We start from the raw sequence: 23,632 nt of genomic DNA, 5'->3' as shown, positions 1-23,632 counted from the left end.
TCCAATTTTTTGTGACATCACTAACTCCAGGTGACTACCTTTTGACCAAGGACCTTGCTGTTTAGTCCCCTTACCAACCAACCTTTCTGGAATCTCCCCCCCCCCCCCCCCCCCTCTCCTTCCCTGCCCCACCTTTTTCTGCCTTGTTATATTTTCATACAGTGTTAATGCCATGGCAAAATTGCACAGTGGCACAATTGTGTATATTATTTTTGGATGCAGTTTGAGAGGTAATCTTTAATTGTTGCCATAACTACCTTTTAACCTTATGAAAATTATTTATCTTTTTAATGCCCCCATATTAAAAAGGAATTTTTGTAACTGATTTCCAGATACTTACAATGTACGATGCACTGGAAACTGTTGATGTGGACAAAGTAGTACAATATGTGAAAAACTTGCAACAACCTGATGGAAGTTTTTGGGGAGACAAATGGGGAGAGGTGGATACAAGATTCTCATTTTGTGCTGTAGCATGCTTGTCTTTGCTTGTAAGTTCATGTAAAGAAAATATTGGTAGTAAATTTTCAGCTGTCTTCTGTCACATTTAAAAAACTGTAGTGGCTTGATATCTTAGTCATTGACTCTAAGTGTATAATTAAAATAAAGTGTACTCTTAATAAACTTGCCTAGATTCATAAAAAAGTTAAACAATTGAACAATGAAACTTAATTTTCAAGCAACTGGTTTCAGCTTCCCTTATTTTCTTCCCAGTATTGCAAACTAATTGCTCACATATTCATACCAGGGAAGGTTGGATGCCATTGATGAAGAAAAAGCTGTAGAATTCGTTATTTCTTGTATGAACTTTGATGGTGGCTTTGGCTCTAGGCCTGGTGCAGAAAGCCATGCAGGACTTATTTATTGCTGCGTGGGAATGCTGTCAATTACAGGTAAGGCTGGTAGTTTACCTTCTTCCTTATGTTAATTTGTTGCATGAGATGCGTGGTAAAGTGCAGAAAGAATGTTGCCTGGAAGGGCTAAAAAGTCACACTGATATTTTGATCATATGAACTTCTAGATCAGTGTGCCATTATTCACAAAACTCATTTTCAACCAGTTTTAAGTTATCCACAAAATATTCAGCTTTGCCCAGGCTCTGCCATTCTGACTGACCAACATAAAGTTTATCACAGCTTTGGCAATTAATTTCCTACACTCCATCCTCTCCACCACGCATACCTTCCTGCACTACCCAATGGAGTCACAACTCTTTTGAGAGTACATACATGCTGAGCATGTGGCCTCAAGCCATTGCAGTACTTCTTCCTGTCCTGTGCTGAAACTTCTTCCAATTCATTCTCTTTATTTTACACCACATATTTTGGTTAACTTACTTTCAATTCTCACATCTGGATTTGACCTCTGCCTTTTCGAAACTTTTAGCCATATGTGGAATGTTGCCCAATACCCAGCATGGTAGTCAATCCATGCAGGAGCTCCTCAGGTATTCATATCGTGGTAATCCCTTGATCACACAGTATCGCCCTCTTGATGATCGACCTGTTGCTTCCCGGCGTGTGCCAAGGATTAGGTGCCTGTCTGTTTTGGGGCACCAAGCCTCCTGGCACTGACCATCACACAAGGTGTCCTTTGCTCTTGCTGGCTGGTGCCCATGGGGTGAGCCCTCATTTTGAGTAAGCAGCATTTTGGCGGATATTCAGCATCGTGAAATGACCACAGTCATCAGCCAGAGGTGGTACACCGATTGAGGTGGCACAGTGGTTAGCACACTGGACTTGCTTTTGGGAGGGCGACGGTTCAGTCCCACGTCCAGCCATCCTGATTTATGTTTTCTGTGATTTCCCTAAATATCTTCAGGCAAATGCAGGGATGGTTCCTTTGAAAAGGGCATGGCTGACTTCCTTACCCATCCTTCCCTTATTCGATGAGACCGTTGACCTTGCAGTTTGGTCTCCTCCCCCAACACAACCCTGAGGTGGCGAGAGCGTGGCTGTCCCTTCAGACAGACAGCAATTCATTGCTGATCATTGCGAACCAAGGAACTTTTATTCCTTGTCTGTGCCTTGGACAGGGAGGGGGGAACAAAACCAGGAAATTGTAGACAGTTACAATTCCTTTTTTGCACATGAACAGATGGAGGGTCTTCTGCTCTATTAAACCAATGTTCTTTGTGGGGAATATTGAAAAGATATTTTGCAAACTCTCCTCCCATAGCAAATTACATATTGGTTCCATCTTAATTGAGATGGCAAATTGTAACCAATCCTGGGTGTTACTCTCTTGTAAACAGCTTGGTAATGCATCTATTACTATCACACCCCATAAGAACCTCAAAATGGTAAGTGAATTTATTTTTCACCACAACCTAATGTTACAGATACACTAAGAACTACACGAACACTTGAAGAGGTGATTGATCCACTTCACATGTCTTGTATGTTGAGACCCCCCCCCCCTGCCCCCCCCCCCTCCCCAAGGCAGGGTAAACAGTGGTGCATTCACCCTCATCAGAGTGGAATTCACTTCCAGAGAAGATCAAAATCTTGTTTTATTGCTGCAGTATGAAGGCATATTTCCCATCCCTGATTTGGCACCTTAAATGCCAGTGCTTCAGGGTGAGTGTCTTCCCAGTATACATATGACCCAATTTGTAGAGACTGGCTGCCCACTTTACAAAATTTCACCATGTGTGCTACCACATATCTGTGTTCATGTGGCAATAGCCACTCTCCCAAATCCCCAAAATGTGCTAACGTACTCAAGGAACACAAAATCTAGGATCTGTAGGTCACAGGTCACCTCTAATCGTGAGGCTCAGAAAAAATTTGACCTTTTGTATCCAGTCTCAGTGATATTAATAACCTTTGCCACTGCTGAGGTGAGGTCATCAGCAATACCTGGTGTATTTACTCTCTTGATGTCAACATCTAATAGTTGCATGAATAAGCTTGACCATAGGGACAGTTGGCCTTTCTTTCTCATTGTTCCTGCATCACCGTCTTTTGAAAACACTCTGTACACCTGACCAGAGAAGCAGCAGTCTCCTTTGTCTACCAGTTACAAGGCTCCTTCTTGGAAACACTCTTATTTGAAATCCACACATCAGTGACACGACACAAGCAGTGACTGAAGGAGCCATGCACTATGAGTCCCAGGGTGCCTGCTCTCCTTTCGTTCTTACGCCCACAATGGATAAGACTTCACAAGAATCTTAGCTGCCAAAATACATGAAGAGAGAAAGAAGAAATCTCAGGAGAAGACTACACAGTGATCCCAGAGGCTCCAGATCACCCCCAAACTATCCTATGCTGAATCAGTGTTTGGTGGTGATGGTCCATCTCTCCTCCTGCCCCTTCACACCCAACCAGGACACATTTAATGTGATGATCTGCAGTGGAGATTACTGTCACCTGCCAGAACTACAACAACTAAATTTCCTCGTGTTCTACAGTATGTGTTGCTCTCCAAGAAATGCAGTTCACTGATGACCATTCCCTAACTGTTCAGCGTTACCATGCAGTCACTAAGGACCATACTGGCCCTGAGACAGCATCTGGAGAGGTCTGTACTTAGGTTCTCATTGATGTTGTCAGTAGGTAGATTCCTCTCCATACCACACAGGAAGCAGTAGGTGTGCAAGTGCATACAACTCCGATGATCACAATTTGTAACATTTATTTACCTCCAGCCAGGTCACTTAATCATCTTGAGGTGATCAATTTAATCCAACAACTCTCCCTCTCTTTCCTCCCACTTGGGGGACTTCATTGTGCACCAACCCATGTAGGAAAAGAACAGCTCTTTTGGTAAGGGCCTTCTGATTGATCAGCTTCTTTCCTATCTTGATCTGTCTCTCCTCAGTGATGGTATGGTACTCTACTCACTTCGGTGCCACCCAGGCACTTTTTTAGCTGTTGACCTTATGATCACTTCTCTCAAAACTGTCACTTCGTTGCAGTGGTAGCTGCATGACAATCTTTGTGACAATGACCACTTTGTGGTGATTCTGTCATCACCTAACAGACCAGTTCCTATGTTAGGCTCTTCAAAACTGCTGTTTCCCTTTTTACAGGTATCCTTTGCCATCGGTTGGTACCATGATGGACCAAAGACAGTGCAACTACTGTATAGGATAATTGAAGGGCCCTGCAGTGTCTCAAATGACATTCTTCACAAAAAACTTTCTGACTTTTAAGCTTGCTGTCTAATTAAATACAGTAAGAAGGAATGCTAAGAGCACTTCATCTCCGCTTTTTAAACATATGCCTCTTCATTCCAGATGTGAGCCAAACCCTAAAGTGTCTTGGGCCACTAACGATGAACAGCTGTTCTGGGTCTCTTCTTTCGTGGTGGTATTTGTTCTGGTGCGTTGGTTCTTGCTGAATATCTTGCAACCACTTTGTGACAGTGTTTATATCTTCTTAATCAGTTACCTTCCAAATGCATAAAAGACCAGACTTCAGCCTTTGTCATGTGAAATTATGTAATGAAATTTTCACTGACTGGAAACTGTTTCAGGTTCTTGACTCGTCACATGATATGGCTTTCAGCTCTGATTCAGTTGTGATGTTTAAAGCTTTCCCGGCATACTGATTGTTCCATAAAAACACGGGAGAACTGCCGGATATCACTAACGTCCTGCCACGGTATTTCGGCGCAGAGTCTTCTGGCCATCTTCAGGTGAGTGCCACTGTAGTAGTACTGGCGAGTTCGCGCTGAGCTCCGCTATTTAAAGCCGTACTGAGGTGACATTGCGCATGCGCTGCTCAGCATGCGCGTTCATAACGGCTCCTTGCACTGCGCCTCGCGCCCTCCACTGTGAAAGCCTGGCGTATCGGTATCATGTCGATTTCCATCTTTATGCAGATAACTACATCGACTATGAAGTTTCTCTATAACAGGATTCCAAGCAGAGTTTAGCTGATAACCGTTATCTCGACTGATGAGAGTCTCATTGTCAGACAATCTTATTTCCACAGATTCATTGATAATTGATCTCCAAAAGTTTGATGTATGGGCCCAAATTTTTGTGTCGTCGTAATTCATGGAATGGTCTGTGGAAATACAATGTTCAGCGATTGCGGACTTGGTGGGTTGGAGAAGGCAAGTATGCCATTGGTGTTCCACAATGCGTTCCTGCATAGTTCGTGTTGTTTGCCCTATATATGATTTGCCGCATTCACACGGAATTTTGTAAACACCTGATTTATGCAGGTCCAGGTCGTCTTTAATGGATCGCACAAGTGATGAAATTTTGGAAGGAGGGCGAAAGATGACTCTCACTTGATACTTTCTCAATATTCTGCCTATCTGTGAAGAAATATTCCCAACAAATGGTAGATAAACAGTCGACCTGAAGGCCTCTTCCTCTTCCTTGTTCTGCCGTTTGTAGGTCTTCATCACTCTGTTCACTTGCCTAGGTGAAAAGCCAACAGCATACTCGCCTTCCCCAACCCACCAAGTCTGCAATCACCAAACATTGTATTTCCACAGACCATTCCATGAATTACGACTACACAAAAATTTGGGCCCATACATCAAACTTTTGGAGCTCAATTATCAATGAATATGTGGAAAAAAAATTGTCTGACAATGAGACTCTCATCAGTCGAGATAACGGTTATCAGCTAAACTCTGCTTGGAATCCTGTTATAGAGAAACTTCATAGTCGATGTAGTTATCTGCATAAAGATGGAAATTGACCTGATCCCGATACGCCAGGCTTTCACAGTGGAGGGCGTGAGGCGCAGCGCACGGAGCCATTGTGAACGCGCACGCTGAGCAGCGCATGCGCAATGTCACCTCAGTACGGCTTTAAATAGCGGAGCTCAGCGCGTACTCGCCAGGACTACTACAGTGGCATTCACCTGAAGATGACCAGAAGACTCTGCGCCGAAATATCGTGGCAGGACGGTACTGCCTCGACTTGCGCCATAGGGTGGTGGGGTTTCGGGTTCCGCTGGATAGGTCAGGAGTCCACTACACGCAACAAGCGGCTACACGGGTAGCAGGGGTTGTGTGGCGTGGGCTGGGCGGTTTTTTAGGTTAGATGGCCTTGGGCAAGTACAGAAAGGGCAACAGCCTCAACGGGTGCGGGGCAAAGTCAGGACATGCGGGGACCGAGCAGCAATCGGTATCGTAATTGTCAACTGTCGAAGCTGCGTTGGTAAAGTACCGGAACTTCAAGCGCTGATAGAAGGCACCGAAGCTGAAATCGTTATAGGTACAGAAAGCTGGCTTAAGCCAGAGATAGATTCTGCCGAAATTTTTACAAAGGTACAGACGGTGTTTAGAAAGGATAGATTGCATGCAACCGGTGGTGGAGTGTTCATCGCTGTTAGTAGTAGTTTATCCTGTAGTGAAGTAGAAGTGGATAGTTCCTGTGAATTATTATGGGTGGAGGTTACACTAAACAACCGAACTAGGTTAATAATTGGCTCCTTTTACCGACCTCCCGACTCAGCAGCATTAGTGGCAGAACAACTGAGAGAAAATTTGGAATACATTTCACATAAATTTTCTCAGCATGTTATAGTCTTAGGTGGAGATTTCAATTTACCAGATATAGACTGGGACACTCAGATGTTTAGCACGGGTGGTAGGGACAGAGCATCGAGTGACATTATACTGAGTGCACTATCCGAAAATTACCTCGAGCAATTAAACAGAGAACCGACTCGTGGAGATAACATATTGGACCTACTGATAACAAACAGACCCGAACTTTTCGAATCTGTATGTACAGAACAGGGAATCAGTGATCATAAGGCCGTTGCAGCATCCCTGAATATGGAAGTTAATAGGAATATAAAAAAAGGGAGGAAGGTTTATCTGTTTAGCAAGAGTAATAGAAGGCAGATTTCAGACTACCTAACAGATCAAAACGAAAATTTCTGTTCCGATGCTGACAATGTTGAGTGTTTATGGAAAAAGTTCAAGGCAATCGTAAAATGCGTTTTAGACAGGTACGTGCCGAGTAAAACTGTGAGGGACGGGAAAAACCCACCGTGGTACAACAACAAAGTTAGGAAACTACTGCGAAAGCAAAGAGAGCTTCACTCCAAGTTTAAACGCAGCCAAAACCTCTCAGACAAACAGAAGCTAAACGATGTCAAAGTTAGCGTAAGGAGGGCTATGCGTGAAGCGTTCATTGAATTCGAAAGTAAAATTCTATGTACCGACTTGACAGAAAATCCTAGGAAGTTCTGGTCTTACGTTAAATCAGTAAGTGGCTCGAAACAGCATATCCAGACACTACGGGATGATGATGGCATTGAAACAGAGGATGACACGCGTAAAGCTGAAATACTAAACACCTTTTTCCAAAGCTGTTTCACAGAGGAAGACCGCACTGCAGTTCCTTCTCTAAATCCTCGCACAAACGAAAAAATGGCTGACATCGAAATAAGTGTCCAAGGAATAGAAAAGCAACTGGAATCACTCAATAGAGGAAAGTCCACTGGACCTGACGGGATACCAATTCGATTCTACACAGAGTACGCGAAAGAACTTGCCCCCCTTCTAACAGCCGTGTACCGCAAGTCTCTAGAGGAACGGAGGGTTCCAAATGATTGGAAAAGAGCACAGATAGTCCCAGTCTTCAAGAAGGGTCGTCGAGCAGATGCGCAAAACTATAGACCTATATCTCTTACGTCGATCTCTTGTAGAATTTTAGAACATGTTTTTTGCTCGCGTATCATGTCATTTCTGGAAACCCAGAATCTACTATGTAGGAATCAACATGGATTCCGGAAACAGCGATCGTGTGAGACCCAACTCGCCTTATTTGTTCATGAGACCCAGAAAATATTAGATACAGGCTCCCAGGTAGATGCTATTTTTCTTGACTTCCGGAAGGCGTTCGATACAGTTCCGCACTGTCGCCTGATAAGCAAAGTAAGAGCCTACGGAATATCAGACCAGCTGTGTGGCTGGATTGAGGAGTTTTTGGCAAACAGAACACAGCATGTTGTTATCAATGGAGAGACGTCTACAGACGTTAAAGTAACCTCTGGCGTGCCACAGGGGAGTGTTATGGGACCATTGCTTTTCACAATATATATAAATGACTTAGTAGATAGTGTCGGAAGTTCCATGCGGCTTTTCGCGGATGATGCTGTAGTATACAGAGAAGTTGCTGCATTAGAAAATTGTAGCGAAATACAGGAAGATCTGCAGCGGATAGGCACTTGGTGCAGGGAGTGGCAACTGACCCTTAACATAGACAAATGTAATGTATTGCGAATACGTAGAAAGAAGGATCCTTTATTGTATGATTATATGATAGCGGAACAAACACTGGTAGCAGTTACTTCAGTAAAATATCTGGGAGTATGCGTACGGAACGATTTGAAGTGGAATGATCATATAAAACTAATTGTTGGTAAGGCGGGTACCAGGTTGAGATTCATTGGGAGAGTGCTTAGAAAATGTAGTCCATCAACAAAGGAGGTGGCTTACAAAACACTCGTTCGACCTATACTTGAGTATTGCTCATCAGTGTGGGATCCGTACCAGGTCGGGTTGACGGAGGAGATAGAGAAGATCCAAAGAAGAGCGGCGCGTTTCGTCACTGGGTTATTTGGTAACCGTGATAGCGTTACGGAGATGTTTAATAAACTCAAGTGGCAGACTCTGCAAGAGAGGCGCTCTGCATCGCGGTGTAGCTTGCTCGCCAGGTTTCGAGAGGATGCGTTTCTGGATGAGGTATCGAATATATTGCTTCCCCCTACTTATACTTCCCGAGGAGATCACGAATGTAAAATTAGAGAGATTAGAGCGCGCACGGAGGCTTTCAGACAGTCGTTCTTCCCGCGAACCATACGCGACTGGAACAGGAAAGGGAGGTAATGACAGTGGCACGTAAGGTGCCCTCCGCCACACACCGTTGGGTGGCTTGCGGAGTATCAATGTAGATGTAGATGTACTGATATCCAGCAGTTCTCCTGTGTTTTTCTGATTCAGTTAATCAGATGATTCAGTGTCTGACTTACACCAGGCAATAATCCAATGTTCATTTGATGGCTTCCAGCTAATTAGCCATACCAACATATTCTGCAAACTGCATGAAATTATGGTAGCCAAATGATTACACTGAGTTTTCAAATTGCAAGGCCTTTTGTCCCCTTATCGGTATGGGATGATCCACAACCAACCATCTGGGTACATTGGAAACAGGAATCTGACAGGCTCTTTCTAAGTGCTACCACCTCATTACAATCCTTTTTGACCTACATAAGGCAGATGGTACTGCTTGGTGCCATCTCATTTTACTTGTCCTCCATGACTGGCACTTTTGAGGTACACTACTGATTTTTATTTGTCAGCTTTTATAGCATAAAGAGTAGCCTGTTGAAATGGAAAGACTTAAACAAGCAGATTATGTCCTTAGAAGTGAAGAAGAATGATCACAAGATAGTAATAGTTGGTGTGTATACACGAACTGATGACACTGATATCATAATTCAGGATGCTTTTTATGAAGATTCAGTGGACATTGTAAGTGACAATAATCCATGGGAAGAGAGATACCTTATGGGAGACTTTAGTCCCTGGACAGAAAAGACAAGAAAACAGCAAGGTCGTAGAAGATATAGCGAAGGAACAGAGAACGAAAGTGCCGAAAGATTGGTTAGACTTTTGTAGAACACACTCGTTAAAAATACAGGATGAATTCTTTCATCATAAAGAATGATACATAAATATACCTGGGTCCAGTCTGCAAGGAATTTAAGATCCATAATAGACCATATGATACAACCACAAAATTCACAATTAAAGACGCAAGATCTTAGTCAAAGTAAAAGTTATGGTAAACCATAAGAAAATTAACACCCATGGTAAGACTGAAGAGAACAGTAAAATAGTTGAAGCACCCTGATATAAGTGAGTTGGGATTCACATGATTGATGTTTTCAGAATCCATGCTGGTTAGCATGGAGCAGGTCATTCTGTCAGAGGTATATCATTGTGTTTGAGCTTAGAATATGTTCTAAGATTGTACAACAAGTCAGTGGTAGTGATATTTGATGGTAGTTTTGTGGATCACTTTTACTACCATTCTAATAGACGGATGTGATCTGTGATTTTTCCAAGATCTGGGCATGGTTTTTTGTTCAAGGGATCCATGATAGATTATAGTTAGAAGAGGTGCAAACTTGGTCACAAATTCAGTGTAGTGTGTGATAGGGATTCCATTGTGCCCTGGCGCTTTGTTCACTTTTAACAATTTTAGCTGTTTCTCAACTATAATTATTTGACTCTTCTTTTTAGTGGTACAAGGATTAAATGGGGGCAATTATCCTGTGTTTTCCTTTGCAAAGAAACATTTGAAAACAGAGGTAAGCATTTTAGTTTTGCTTTGCTATCCTCAGTTTCAGTTCCTGTCCCATTTGAAAGGAACTGGACACTAACGTGGGTGCCACTGACAGCCTTTACATGCAATCAGAATTTCTCTGGGTTTTGTGAAAGATCTTTTGAAAATATTCTGCTACAGTAGTCATTGAAGGCATCAGGCATTACTCTCTCGGCAACTAGAAGTGTATTATTCAGCACCTCTCTATTTATAACCCTATGCTTTGTTTTACACCTATCGTGCAGTAATCTCTCTCTCTTTAGAAGTTTCTTTATAGTGACTGCATACCATGGAGGGTCCGTCCCATTCTGTGCTGAAAGTTTCAAATTCCTCATTGAGGTATGACGCTACTGATTCTCTATCTAGTTACTGAACATATATCTTGCTGCATGGTTTAGTTGTCCTTGGTACTTTGGTAATCATTGTTGCGAAAACTGCTTCATGGTCTATGATACCAATTTTGATGTGGACATCTTCAAAGAGGTCATGTATATTTTTTGCAATTTGATCCAATACATTTCCGTCCTGAGTGGGGTTCCAAACTATCTGTTCCAATTAGTTTTCAGAGAAGGCATTAAGTAATGTTTGACAGGATGTCTTATCAAGCCCACCACTAACAAAACTGTAATTTTCCCAATTGATTTTTGGATGATTAAAGTCTCTATTTTCTATATAGTCTCTATTGTCTATAAAGTTTTCAGTTACATCAGGAGATGAATCTGGTGAGTGATAGAAGGCTCCAGTCTTCATTTTGTGCCCACCCCTGATACTAAGTCTTGCCCAAAAAATCTCACGTGTAGCTTCTGTTTCTATCTCAGAGGATTTGAGTTTCTTGTCTACCGAGACAACAGAACTATCTCCATTTTCCTGTTAACTAGGCTCTCACTGCTATCAATTTCAGGTTTCAACCAGCTTTCTGTATGTAGTGATGTATGAGCTTCACTGCTTTTCAGGAGTGCTTCAAACTCTGGTACTTTGTTGTGAATGCTTTGGCAGATAACCATTAGGACTTTAATTCTCTCACCTTTTTGGGGTATTTCTTTTGATCTTACACTGATATATCTGGGTTTCCTACAGCTATCATTACCTGGAGTGGATGGAGAGTCACCTATTTAAAAAAGCTCTTGTGTGCACTCCACACATAATCAGCTATGTGAGTAGCAGCTTTTGATGTGTAGTGCACAGTTGACCCATTTAAGGGGACCCTACAGTTCTCAACCCTATGGCTCAAGTCCAGGAAGTTGCAGCTTTGCTTGACACAAAACCTTCGAAGTCTCTAGTTCAGTCTTTCCACTCAACTTAGAACCAAAGAGGCACGATCAATCCGTGGGACAATGCTGCAAATTGTGAGCCTCTTTGAAACTCCATGAGTGAGGCTGGTCCTGTCTCTGCCAGTCACTGGACTGATCCAAGTATGACCTCAGAGCCCAGGTGACAGACATACTTTGTTCCAACGTGCACCACAATCTACAATTGGTTGCACCTTGCTCCTTCAGTGGCTGCCAAAATAGCCTATTCAACATGTTGAATGAGCCCCACAGGCATACTCACTGAGTGAACATAATGTCCTTTCCTGTCCCTTGCCATTTCCCTAAGGGATACCATCATTTGCTGTACATTTGAATGGAAGGCAGTTAATAGACCCCCACTCTTTTGTGTTTGCCTCTTCTTGACACCAGACAAAACAGGTTTCCCCAAAACAGGTGAAGTGAGTTCCACTGGCTCAGTTTGTTTCAGTGAAAGATAGTGACTCAGACTTGGTTAGGGGGATTGGTGCAACACCCTGAGTCTTCCCTGGCCCCATCCAACCTGTGCAGGATGCCCGACCCTGCCATTGAAATGCCAATTGCAGCCAAGTGGACAAGTAATGGCAGATCCCGTAGTTTCTACAGAGGAGACAGGATCCACAGGAGCAGATAGTACCACAGCTACATGACTGGGCAGCTCTTCCAACACAACAATTCGCAGCAGCTGCTAGTCATTTGACAGAGCAATTTCCAGCTGCTGGCCAGTCAACTCATTCTGTGTTTGAGAACAGCATTCACAGTGGGGCTGCATTTTAGCTGGTGCGATGTATTATAGGACAGTGAACAAACAACTTCAAATTAAGCTTGCTGATTATCTTTTAATGTCTTGAGCTGTAAAGTTGCTAATTCCCTATAAGAATTGAAGCATATACACAAAACAAGATTTCTATTAAGGAAACAGAAAAACCTGTGATAAAAATTGCTGGTTTCTTAAAACTTTTTGAGGTAATTATAGTTATTAACAAACTCAAAATAGAGGTTATATATATATATATATATATATATATATATATATATATATATATATAGGGGAAAACTGGATGTTAACATAATGTTCATGGCAATATCTGCTACGGTGACTAAATCACAAATGCCGATTTACTAAAAATTAGATTATGCACAGGTCAATGATAGCTTCTGAAAATTATCAAAACTGTACATTTATTTGTGTTGATATAAATGAAATTCCGGGGTGATCTAGTCTTTGGCAGTAACTAACTCTGAGCCACAGAGCCGCACACTGAACTACGTGTATAATGACATATATTCAGAATCTAATATATAACATCTGCATATCCAAACTTGTTTTTTATGGTATAGTCAGTTATCTGACGATAGCCTTGTTAAATTGATTTTTTTTTACCTCATTTAGAGCAATTAGATACCACACTATAAGACACTTCTGGAACACTTTTGCAGCCCAAAAGTGTTCTATTATTTTTGTGGCCACATGTCATCTTTCTTCTGTCCAGTGCTGTCCTGAATTTGCTCATCACGGAAATCCCTAAAGTTGTAGATCAGTGATTTGCACTTGGTTTGTAGATGCCCTCCTCATTCACTTAAGTGCTTTTGACGTCTTTCCTTACTTCTACATCTACATGTACATTGATACTCCGCAAGCCACCCAACGGTGTGTGGCGGAGGGCACTTTACGTGCCACTGTCATTACCTCCCTTTCCTGTTCCAGTCGCGTATGGTTCGCGGGAAGAACGACTGTCTGAAAGCCTCCGTGCGCGCTCTAATCTCTCTAATTTTACATTCGTGATCTCCTCGGGAGGCATAAGTAGGGGGAAGCAATATATTCGATACATCATCCAGAAACGCATCCTCTCGAAACCTGGCGAGCAAGCTACACCGCGATGCAGAGCGCCTCTCTTGCAGAGTCTGCCACTTGAGTTTATTAAACATCTCCGTAACGCTATCACGGTTACCAAATAACACTGTGACGAAACGCGCCGCTGTTCTTTGGATCCTCTCTATCTCCTCCGTCAGACCGATCTGGTACGGATCCCACACTGATGAGCAATACTCAAGTATAGGTCGAACGAGTGTTTTGTAAGCCACCTCCTTTGTTGATGGACTACATTTTCTAAGCACTCTCCCAATGAATCTCAACCTGGTACCCGCCTTACCAACAATTAATTTTATATGATCATTCCACTTCAAATCGTTCCGCACGCATACTCACAGATATTTTACAGAAGTAACTGCTACCAGTGTTTGTTCCGCTATCATACAATCATACAATAAAGGATCCTTCTTTCTATGTATTCGCAATACATTACATTTGTCTATGTTAAGGGTCAGTTGCCACTCCCTGCACCAAGTGCCTATCCGCTGCAGATCTTCCTGCATTTCGCTACAATTTTCTAATGCTGCAACTTCTCTGTATACTACAGCATCATCCGTGAAAAGCCGCATGGAACTTCCGACACTACCCACTAGGTCATTTATATATATTGTGAAAAGCAATGGTCCCATAACACTCCCCTGTGGCACGCCAGAGGTTACTTTAACGTCTGTAGACGTCTCTCCATTGATAACAACATGCTGTGTTCTGTTTGCTAAAAACTCTTCAATCCAGCCACACAGCTGGTCTGATATTCCATAGGCTCTTACTTTGTTTATCAGGCGACAGTGCGAAACTGTATCGAACGCCTTCCGGAAGTCAAGAAAAATAGCATCTACCTGGGAGCCTGTATCTAATATTTTCTGGGTCTCATGAACAAATAAAGCGAGTTGGGTCTCACACGATCACTGTTTCCGGAATCCATGTTGATTCCTACATAGTAGATTCTGGGTTTCCAGAAATGACATGATACGCGAGCAAAAAACATGTTCTAAAATTCTACAAGAGATCGACGTCAGAGATATAGGTCTATAGTTTTGCGCATCTGCTCGACGACCCTTCTTGAAGACTGGGACTATCTGTGCTCTTTTCCAATCATTTGGAACCCTCCGTTCCTCTAGAGACTTGCGGTACACGGCTGTTAGAAGGGGGGCAAGTTCTTTCGCGTACTCTGTGTAGAATCGAATTGGTATCCCATCAGGTCCAGTGGACTTTCCTCTATTGAGTGATTCCAGTTGCTTTTCTATTCCTTGGACACTTATTTCGATGTCAGCCATTTTTTCGTTTGTGCGAGGATTTAGAGAAGGAACTTCCTTGTCATTTATCAAGGACTCTAGTTACGTTGTACGACACATTAAAAATCTGAATGATTAATGGAAAATCTCATATAAAGATGTGAAACAAATACTAACAAAGAGATAGAGGCGCTGGCCAGTACTTATCTCAGCTCAGTACAGCCGATAGATACACAAAAAACAGTACCAAAAATTTACGTTCCTAGCTTTCGGAACAAATGTTCCTTCATCAGGGAGGAGAGAGGGGAAAGAAAGGGAAGAAGGGAAAGTAGATTCAGTTACTCACAACCCAGGTTATGAAGCAACAGGGAAAGGGAAACAGGGAGGGTAGCAAGGATGGAGGCATGGTTGTCAGAGGGAAGCCAAAGATATTCTACTGTAAGTACTGTGCCAGCTTCAAACCAAAGAGGATGCATACAGAAGTAAAGCGGTACATAGTATAAAGATAAACACAACTATGTAGGATGAAAAGATGCATGAATGGCTAAAGAGAAAAGGGAAAGAGGAGAAGACTGAAGAGTAAATGGGAGTGAGGTGGTTTAACGTAGGTTCAGTCCAGGGGATGGCGGGATGAAAGGATGTGTTGGAGTGCAAGTTCCCATTCCGCAGTTCAGAGGGACTGGTGTTGGGTGGAAAAAGCCAAATGGCACATACAGTGTAGCAGGTTCCTAGGTCCCTAGAATTATGCTGGAGGGCATGCTCCGCTACTGGGTATTGGACATCTCCTAGGCGGACAGTTCGTCTGTGTCCGTTCATGCGCTCAGCCAGTTTAGTTGTTGTCATACCGATGTAAAAGGCTGTGCAGTGCAGGCATGTCAGTTGATAAATGACATGTGTAGTTTCACATGTGGCCCTGCCTTGAATTGTGTATGTTTTACCAGTAGCGGGGCTGGAGTAGGTGGTTGTGGGGGGGATGCATGGGGCAGGTTTTGCAGCGGGGTCAGTTACAGGGGTAGGAACCGCTGGGTAGAGAAGGTAGTCTGGGAATATTGTAGGGTTTAACAAGGATGTTACAGAGGTTAGGGGGGCGACGAAAGGCAACTCTGGGTGGTGTGGGGAGAATTTTGTCAAGGGATGATCTCATTTCAGGGGTTGACTTGAGAAAGTCATATCCCTGGCGGAGTAATTTGTTGATGTTTTCGAGGCCAGGATAATATTGGGTGACAAGGGGGATGCTTCTGTGTGGTCTGGGGATAGGAACATTGTTGTTGGACGGGGAGGAATGTATTGCTCGGGAGATCTGTTTGTGGACAAGGTCTGCAGGATAGTTGCGGGAGAGGAAAGCACTGGTTAGGTTATTGGTGTAATTGTTGAGGGATTCGTCACTGGAGCAGATACGTTTGCCACGAATACCTAGGCTGTAGGGAAGGGAGTGTTTGATGTGGAATGGATGGCAGCTATCAAAGTGAAGGTACTGTTGTTTGTTTGTGGGTTTGATATGGACAGAGGTGTGGATGTGAGCTTCAACAAGATGAAGGTCAACATCCAGGAAGGTGGCTTGGGTTTTGGAGAAGGACCAGGTGAAATTCAGATTCGAAAAGGAGTTGAGGTTACAGGTGAAATTCAGATTCGAAAAGGAGTTGAGGTTATGGAGGAAATTAAGGAGTGTTTCTTCACCATGAGTCCAGACCACAAAGATGTCATCTATAAACCTATACCAGGCCAGGGGAAGCAGCTGTTGGGTCTTCAGGAAAGCCGCCTAGGAGATGTCCAATACCCAGTAGCGGAGCATGCCCTCCAGCATAATTCTAGGGACCTATGAACCTGCTACACTGTATGTGCCATTTGGCTTCTTCCACCCAACACCAGTCCCTCTGAACTGCGGAATGGGAACTTGCACTCCAACACATCCTTTCATCCCGCCATCCCCCTGGACTGAACCTACGTTAAACCACCTCACTCCCATTTACTCTTCAGTCTTCTCCTCTTTCCCTTTTCTCTTTAGCCATTCACGCATCTTTTCATCCTACATAGTTGTGTTTATCTTTATACTATATACCACTTTACTTCTGTATGCATCCTCTTTGGTTTGAAGCTGGCACAGTACTTACAGTAGAATATCTTTGGCTTCCCTCTGACAACCATGCCTCCATCCTTGCTACCCTCCCTGTTTTCCTTTCCCTGTTGCTTCATAACCTGGATTGTGAGTAACTGAATCTACTTTCACTTCTTCCCTTTCTTTCCCCTCTCTCCTCCCTGATGAAGGAACATTTGTTCCGAAAGCTAGGAACGTAAATTTTTGGTACTGTTTTTTGTGTATCTATCGGCTGTACTGAGCTGAGGTAAGTACTGGCCAGCCCCCCTATCTCTTTGTTAGTATTTGTTTCACATTAAAAATCTGCTCTGTTAGTCATGTTGTGTAAATCCTGAACAAATGTCCATAGAACTTCAATCATTGCTTTGTTATTGACTCCATCAGCCATTCATTATCCCTGTATAATTCCTCTCTTTCTTGATGTCTGCAGTGTCTATTATTCTAGGATCCATTGTTTTGTGAAGAATCTTGGGTTCAAACTTCTTGCCTTCTCGCAGCCCAGCCTTTCGTCGTTCTGAGGCATTCACTTGCATACTGACATTCAGTTTTGATGCCTGTGTTATAGTGCCTGAGTTCAGTTTTTCTTGAGTTTGTCTTTTTGTTGTGTAGGACATGTGTCTATAAGAAGCAGCAGCCGTCTTCTCTTGGCTGCTGTCATTGGCTTTTTTTATTAGTTTTGCTCTGCACTATTTCACCATTGTATCTGACTGAAATGGTCCACTTCGTCTAATTTACCGTACTCTGTGTTATGTGATGAGGTGCTATTTGGATATTGGTTACGTACTATGTTTTCTTGAAAGAAATTTGGAAGCCATCTTTTTCTGCCTGTTCTTTCAGCATGTTTATCTGTTCCACAGCAGTCTTTGTTTTTGTTTACAAAATTGCCAGGTCATTGGTGAAGGCAAGGTAATTAACTCTAATACTGTTATTTGATGATACCACTTTCCTGGCTAATTTCTTTTCCCATTCTCGAATGACCTATTGTAATACAAACTTGAAGAGAACTGGAAACAGTGCATAACCTCATCAAACTACAGTTTTAATTACAAACCCTTTGGAGAGTTTTCCCATGAATTTTATTTTTGAATGTGTCTGTGTTAAGAGTTTACTTGATGCTTTCCACTGTTTTAAGGTTCACTCCAAATTCTATTTAGATGTGAAACAATACTTCCCAGTCAGCTGAACCATAGGCTTTCTTAAATCAATGAAGACCATTACCAGATCCTTAGAGATATAATTTCCCAGTATTCTTTTTAGCCTTCAAATCTGCTCAATGCCTAACTGCCGTACCTGAATCCACCTTGTTGTTCTGTTTGCCCAACCAGCCTAGGCTGCAGTGCTTTGGAGAATACCTTGTATGTTTGACATACGACAGAACTACTGCGATAATTTTCGATGTCAGTTCTATCATTCTCTTTGTATTTAGGCTTAATCAGTGATGTTTTCCATTCACCATTATTCTAGTTTCCTAGATCTTTTGCATCTCTTGACTTGGTACATTAATGATTATTTCTTCTTCACAACATTTCTTCTATGATTGAGTTTTCCCTGGCTGCTTTTTGTCATTCACTTCTATGACAATCCTCCAAAGTTCATAATGGGTAGGAGGAGTTTAATAGTTGTTTTTTGCTGTGGGATTGTTGTCAACCATTTTTCTGTGAGATCTTTATAGTTAAGAAGTACTGCAAAGTACTTGGTTAAGATCTCACATTTTCTTTATTATTCACTGCCCAGTTACCATTGTCTCAAAAGTCAATCCTGTAAAAGTTCCTGCTGTTGTTTCTTCTGAATTCCGACTCAATGCTCTCAATTTCTTACGTGACTGTGACTCTTTTGGCTTTGTGGAGGGTTTTTGCAGTCTGCTTCTGCACTTCTTTGTACTCTGACAGTGAATGCTTTTTTGTCACTGTGTCATCTTTTATAGGCCATTGCTCTTTGAGTGGCTGCCTTACCACAGTTTCCAGTCTATCATGAGTGTGTACATCTCCCTTGTAAGGGTCCTGCTTCTTTAGCGGTATGTGTCACATTTTTTTCAGATACCTTACCAGGTCTATGTTTTTCTTTCTGTAACATCTCTTAAAAATTAGGTTTGTTTTATTTTAGCTTTTTGGGTTCAATCTGTATAACTTTACTTGGAGGCAGTTTTTTCTTATTCAGTGGAAGAAACTTTTATGCAGGTCAGTAAGTGATCTGAACCAAGATTGGTCCTTTCCTCAATTTTACATTCATGATTTCCCTAATAATCCTGTTCAACAATGCAACACGGTCCAATTGAAATTCTCATAGAGAGTGCCAAGTTTTCATTTTACTGGAATGTCTTTTTAAAATGAGTTTATTTAAATTGAAACCAAGGCAACAAACCAAAAGCAGCTGCCAGTAAAATAAATAAATGACTGGAATACTCTCTTTCAAATTCTAAAGGTGGCAGGGGTAAAATACAGGGAGCGAAAGTCTATTTACAATTTGTATAGAAACCAGATGGCATTTATAAGAGTCGAGGGGCATGAAAAGGAAGCAGCTGTTGGGAAGGGAGTGAGACAGGGTTGTAGCCTCTCCCTGATGTTATTCGATCTGTATATTGAGCAAGCAGTAAAGGAAACAAAAGAAAAATTCGGAGTGCCAGAGACAGCAAAGGACTTGGAAGAGCAGTTGAATGGAATTGACATTGTCTTGAAAGGAGGATATAAGATGAACATCAACAAAAGCAAAACGAGGATAATGGAATGTAGTCGAATTAAGTCGGGTGATGCTGAGGGAACTAGATTAGGAAATGAGACACTTAAAGTAGTAAAGGAGTTTTGCTATTTGGGGAGCAAAATAACTGATGATGGTCGAAGTAGAGAGGGTATAAAATGTAAATTGGCAATGGCAAGGAAAGCGTTTCTGAAGAAGAGAAATTTGTTAACATCGAGTATAGATTTAAGTCTCAGGAAGTTGTTTCTGAAAGTATTTGTACGGATTTCTGAAAGTATTTGTACGGAGTGTAGTCATGTATGGAAGTGAAACATGGACGATAACTAGTTTGGACAAGAAGAGAATAGAAGCTTTTGAAATGTGGTGCTACTGAAGAATGCTGAAGATTAGATCGGTAGATCACATAACTAATGAGGAGGTATTGAATAGCATTGGGGAGAAGAGGAGTTTGTGGCACAACTTGACAAGAAGAAGGGACCGGTTGGTAGGACATGTTCTGAGGCATCAAGGGATCACAAATTTAGCATTGGAGGGCAGCGTGGAGAGTAAAAATCGTAGAGGGAGATCAAGAGATGAATACACTAAGCAGATTCAGAAGTATGTAGGTTGCAGTAAGTACTGGGAGATGAAGAGGCTTGCACAGGATATAGTACCATGGAGAGCTGCATCAAACCAGTCTCAGGACTGAAGACCACAACAACAACAACAACAACAACATACATAATCACCAGACATTTCATCATGGGCTGTCCATGATTATAACTTGTAGGTGAGGAATATTTTTGTTAAGATACATTTGCTTCAGTCACAATAGGTGTAAGTATTTATGCCATCCGATATGTTCTTTGCATAAAATGAAGACCTGTATTGTTCTTTTACCTTTAGGTGACAGACTGAAGTGGATGGAATGTAGTCCTTCAGAATTGAGTTGTTGTTTTATAATGCATTGTGCTTAGTGGGAGAATGAATAATTGTATCTGAGGACAGTGCATTATTAACACAACTATTTGTAAGCAATAAATAGTTCACAGTGCAACATATTAAATTTGTGTTATTTATCAGATTTTTTAAAAAAATGTGTAGCATTTGTGAAATCAGTATTTATAAGCCTGTATTCAAATTTTGCATGTTTGGTGACTGACACCTCCCCCACTTGTCTTTTGGGCAGTGCAGTTACATATATTTAACATCAATGCAAATAAATTTCCATAAAGTGATTAAATTTAAAAAATGATTAAAACGTGAATATTAGATACATTCAGGAACAGAAAAAAATGAATTAACTTTGAATTACATGTCAGCAAATTTAAATGATTTCATTTCTTGCAGGTCAACTGCACAGAATCGATGCAGACTTACTGGGCTGGTGGCTTTGTGAGCGTCAGCTACCGTCTGGAGGTCTGAATGGGCGTCCAGAAAAGCTACCGGATGTGTGCTACTCTTGGTGGGTCCTTTCATCAATGAGCATGTTAGGCCGCCTCCACTGGGTAGACCGGGATGCTCTTATCAGGTTATTCTTTTGCACTTTTATCACATATTCATAATGCTCCACCATCATATTTTGCAACTTTCTTTGAAAGTTAGAGAATACTTATGTAATATTTACCTTTACGAGACAAAATATTTAGCAACGTCAATAGGCACAGACAATAGTTTCATCCCTCAGGAAGGATAGGTTTGGGAAGTTTAAGAAGGAAGGATAGGTCACTTAGACTCTTGTATGAGAGGGACCACCTTTAGTGAGGACAACATTAGATAGAGGTGTTCATCACTACAGATGCGTTTCTCATCTGTCCTTTCTCTTTAAGCTTCCCCAACATAATCCACTTTACTTCCCAAAAGCTAGAAGTGTTGTGTACTTTTTAAATGTGTCTGTCGGCAGTACTAAATATCTTGCCTCCTGATGGTAAGCATTGGTCAGCAATTTTGTCCTACAATTTACAATTTAATAGTTTCCTCTGTTGAATTTTCCTTTTGATAAGACAATTTATTTATCTGTTTGAAGGCAAAAATTTGAATCTACCATAATGATTGTTTGGACCTGATAAATTCAATTGGTACAGTTGTCTAATGCTGTGTCAACACAAATCTCATAACATGCAGTGTTCTGTAAGGTTTTTTATTCTTTTATCTCATCTATTATTGCTGTGTCCCTTTTGACCTGCTGCCCCAGGTGACTTTATTGCTGCACTTAGTCCTACTTTGTCCAGTCCACTCATGCCAGATAAAAGAATCACTGCTTCAGAAAAACACCACTTCTATTACCTTATGATTTTCATCTTTATTTGATTTTTAGTTGCTGTTTGGAAATAATTTTCTTTGTATATGTTTTTCAGTATTGCATTTTCAAGACAATAGGTTTTGCTCTCCAAGAAATAGTTGCTGTAGTCCTTTGTTAGTGTTTTAAAATTTTAAAAATTGGAACACTGTTTGAGAGATTTCTTACACTGTCATCTGCAGTTGATCGTGTTTTGACCACTCTATAATGTGTTCATGACAGTATGAAATAATCTTTTTTGTAACTCTATGGCTACCTGGTTTTAGTAATCTGAGTAACAGTATCCCCTCCTTAATGTGTTACAATGTTTGTACTGTATATATCTGTGATGAATAGACACATAATACACTCCACCTCATTCATTCACAAATTTTTCTTCTGTGATGTTGTCCATTGTTATGAAAACATTAATGAAATTGACAGAACCATACATAAGAACATTGCACATTATTCAGTTTTTGACATTCTAGTTCTTTCCCTCAGTGAGGAAGAATTCTTTAATATAAAAGGTGTGGTGTCACCGCCAGACACCACACTTGCTAGGTGGTAGCTTTAAATCGGCCGCGGTCCACTAGTACATGTCGGACCCGTGTGCCGCCACTGTCAGGGATCGCAGATCGAGCGCCACCTCAAGGCAGGTCTCGAGATACGGACTAGCACTCACCCCAGTTGTACGGACGACGTAGCTAGCGACTACACTGACGAAGCCTCGCTCCTTTGCCGAGCAGATAGTTAGAATAGCCTTCAGCTAAGTCCATGGCTACGACCTAGCAAGGCGCCATTAGTAACATTGCATGTATCTAAAGAGTCTCACTTGTATCGCCACAATCTCCAGATGTACCAAAAGGATGGATTAAAGTTAAGTATTCCAGAAGCTACGTACTTTTCTTTATAGCATTCATTACGTATCCTGTTTCAGACCTCACGCACCCTGCTTTAGCTTAGCGCGTGCCTTTCGGCTTCCTCTCATTGTGTCTAGGCTGTCTTGTCTAGACACAACAAAAGGCACTCTGTCTTCAGGCCACAAGTGGCCTACCGGGCCCATCCAACAGCCGTGTCATCCTCAGAGGAGGATGCGGATAGGAGGGGTGTGGGGTCAGCACACCGCTATCCTGGTTGCTATGTGCTATGAAGCCACAAGTAGGAGACAAGGTGTTGGGCATCCACACCTCGTCACTGAACATTGAGGTTGTAGGGTTGCCTGCTATGTAAAACAGGGTAGGTGGCAATCTGTGGCAGATCTGATGACACTGTACAGTGCTGATGCAGGCACAAATGTTTTGAAGCACACCATGCAACAAACATTGTTGAAAATGAAGCTCCGCAGTAGGTGACCCCTTTTACATGCTCCCATATTGACTCATTATCATCATCAGTTTAGATTGTAGTGAGCACTGGATCACTGAGATTGGACTGAACATCAGTGGAAATGTGTTAGCTGGTTTGGATGAATTGTATTTCTTGTTAACCCAGGTCAGTGATCATGTCCAGATAAGCCATTGTCCAGGTGAAGGGCTGCTCGGAATGTGCACCTTTCCAAAGATGCAGTCTAAATGGAGCTGTAGGGAACATTCATCTGTGCTTCTATGGGACCTTTGTTAGTAATCAAAGGCACTATGGCAGATCACCTAGGTCACTTTGTGCATGGTGTCTTCCGTAAAGGCAATGGCATCTTCCAACTGGCTAATAGTTCATCTTACAAGGCCAAACTCATTCTCCCATGGATAGGGAAGTATAAAAGTCAACTCATGTCGTGTCTTGACTACCAAATTTGCCGGACCTGAACGCGGTGGAACACATTTGGAATGCTATTGAATGCCAGCTCCTCACCCTCCAAACACCAGGTTGTAATTTAC

The 23,632-nt window shown here is 42.0% G+C and overlaps 1 protein-coding gene across 2 annotated transcripts in view; it reads left to right on the top strand.

Annotated features, from left to right (window-relative positions):
- The window catches only part of LOC126484325 (geranylgeranyl transferase type-2 subunit beta), a 73,391-nt gene that overhangs the window by 28,878 nt on the left and 20,881 nt on the right, over nt 1–23,632 (top strand). Inside the window, exons 4-6 of one of the 2 annotated variants that reach the window (XM_050107768.1) lie at nt 333–443; nt 749–893; nt 20,828–21,008. In XM_050107768.1, coding sequence (XP_049963725.1) covers nt 333–443; nt 749–893; nt 20,828–21,008 — 437 coding nt within the window. Of the gene's footprint in view, nt 1–332; nt 492–748; nt 894–20,827; nt 21,009–23,632 lie in introns of both variants that reach the window. The other variant, XM_050107767.1, reaches the window with a different exon arrangement.

The sequence above is a fragment of the Schistocerca serialis genome, chromosome 6 (assembly GCF_023864345.2).
Source record: "Schistocerca serialis cubense isolate TAMUIC-IGC-003099 chromosome 6, iqSchSeri2.2, whole genome shotgun sequence".
Taxonomy (NCBI): domain Eukaryota; kingdom Metazoa; phylum Arthropoda; class Insecta; order Orthoptera; family Acrididae; genus Schistocerca; species Schistocerca serialis.
The sequence above is the reverse complement of the archived record's forward strand: the minus strand, read 5'-3'. Positions and strand labels throughout refer to the sequence as shown.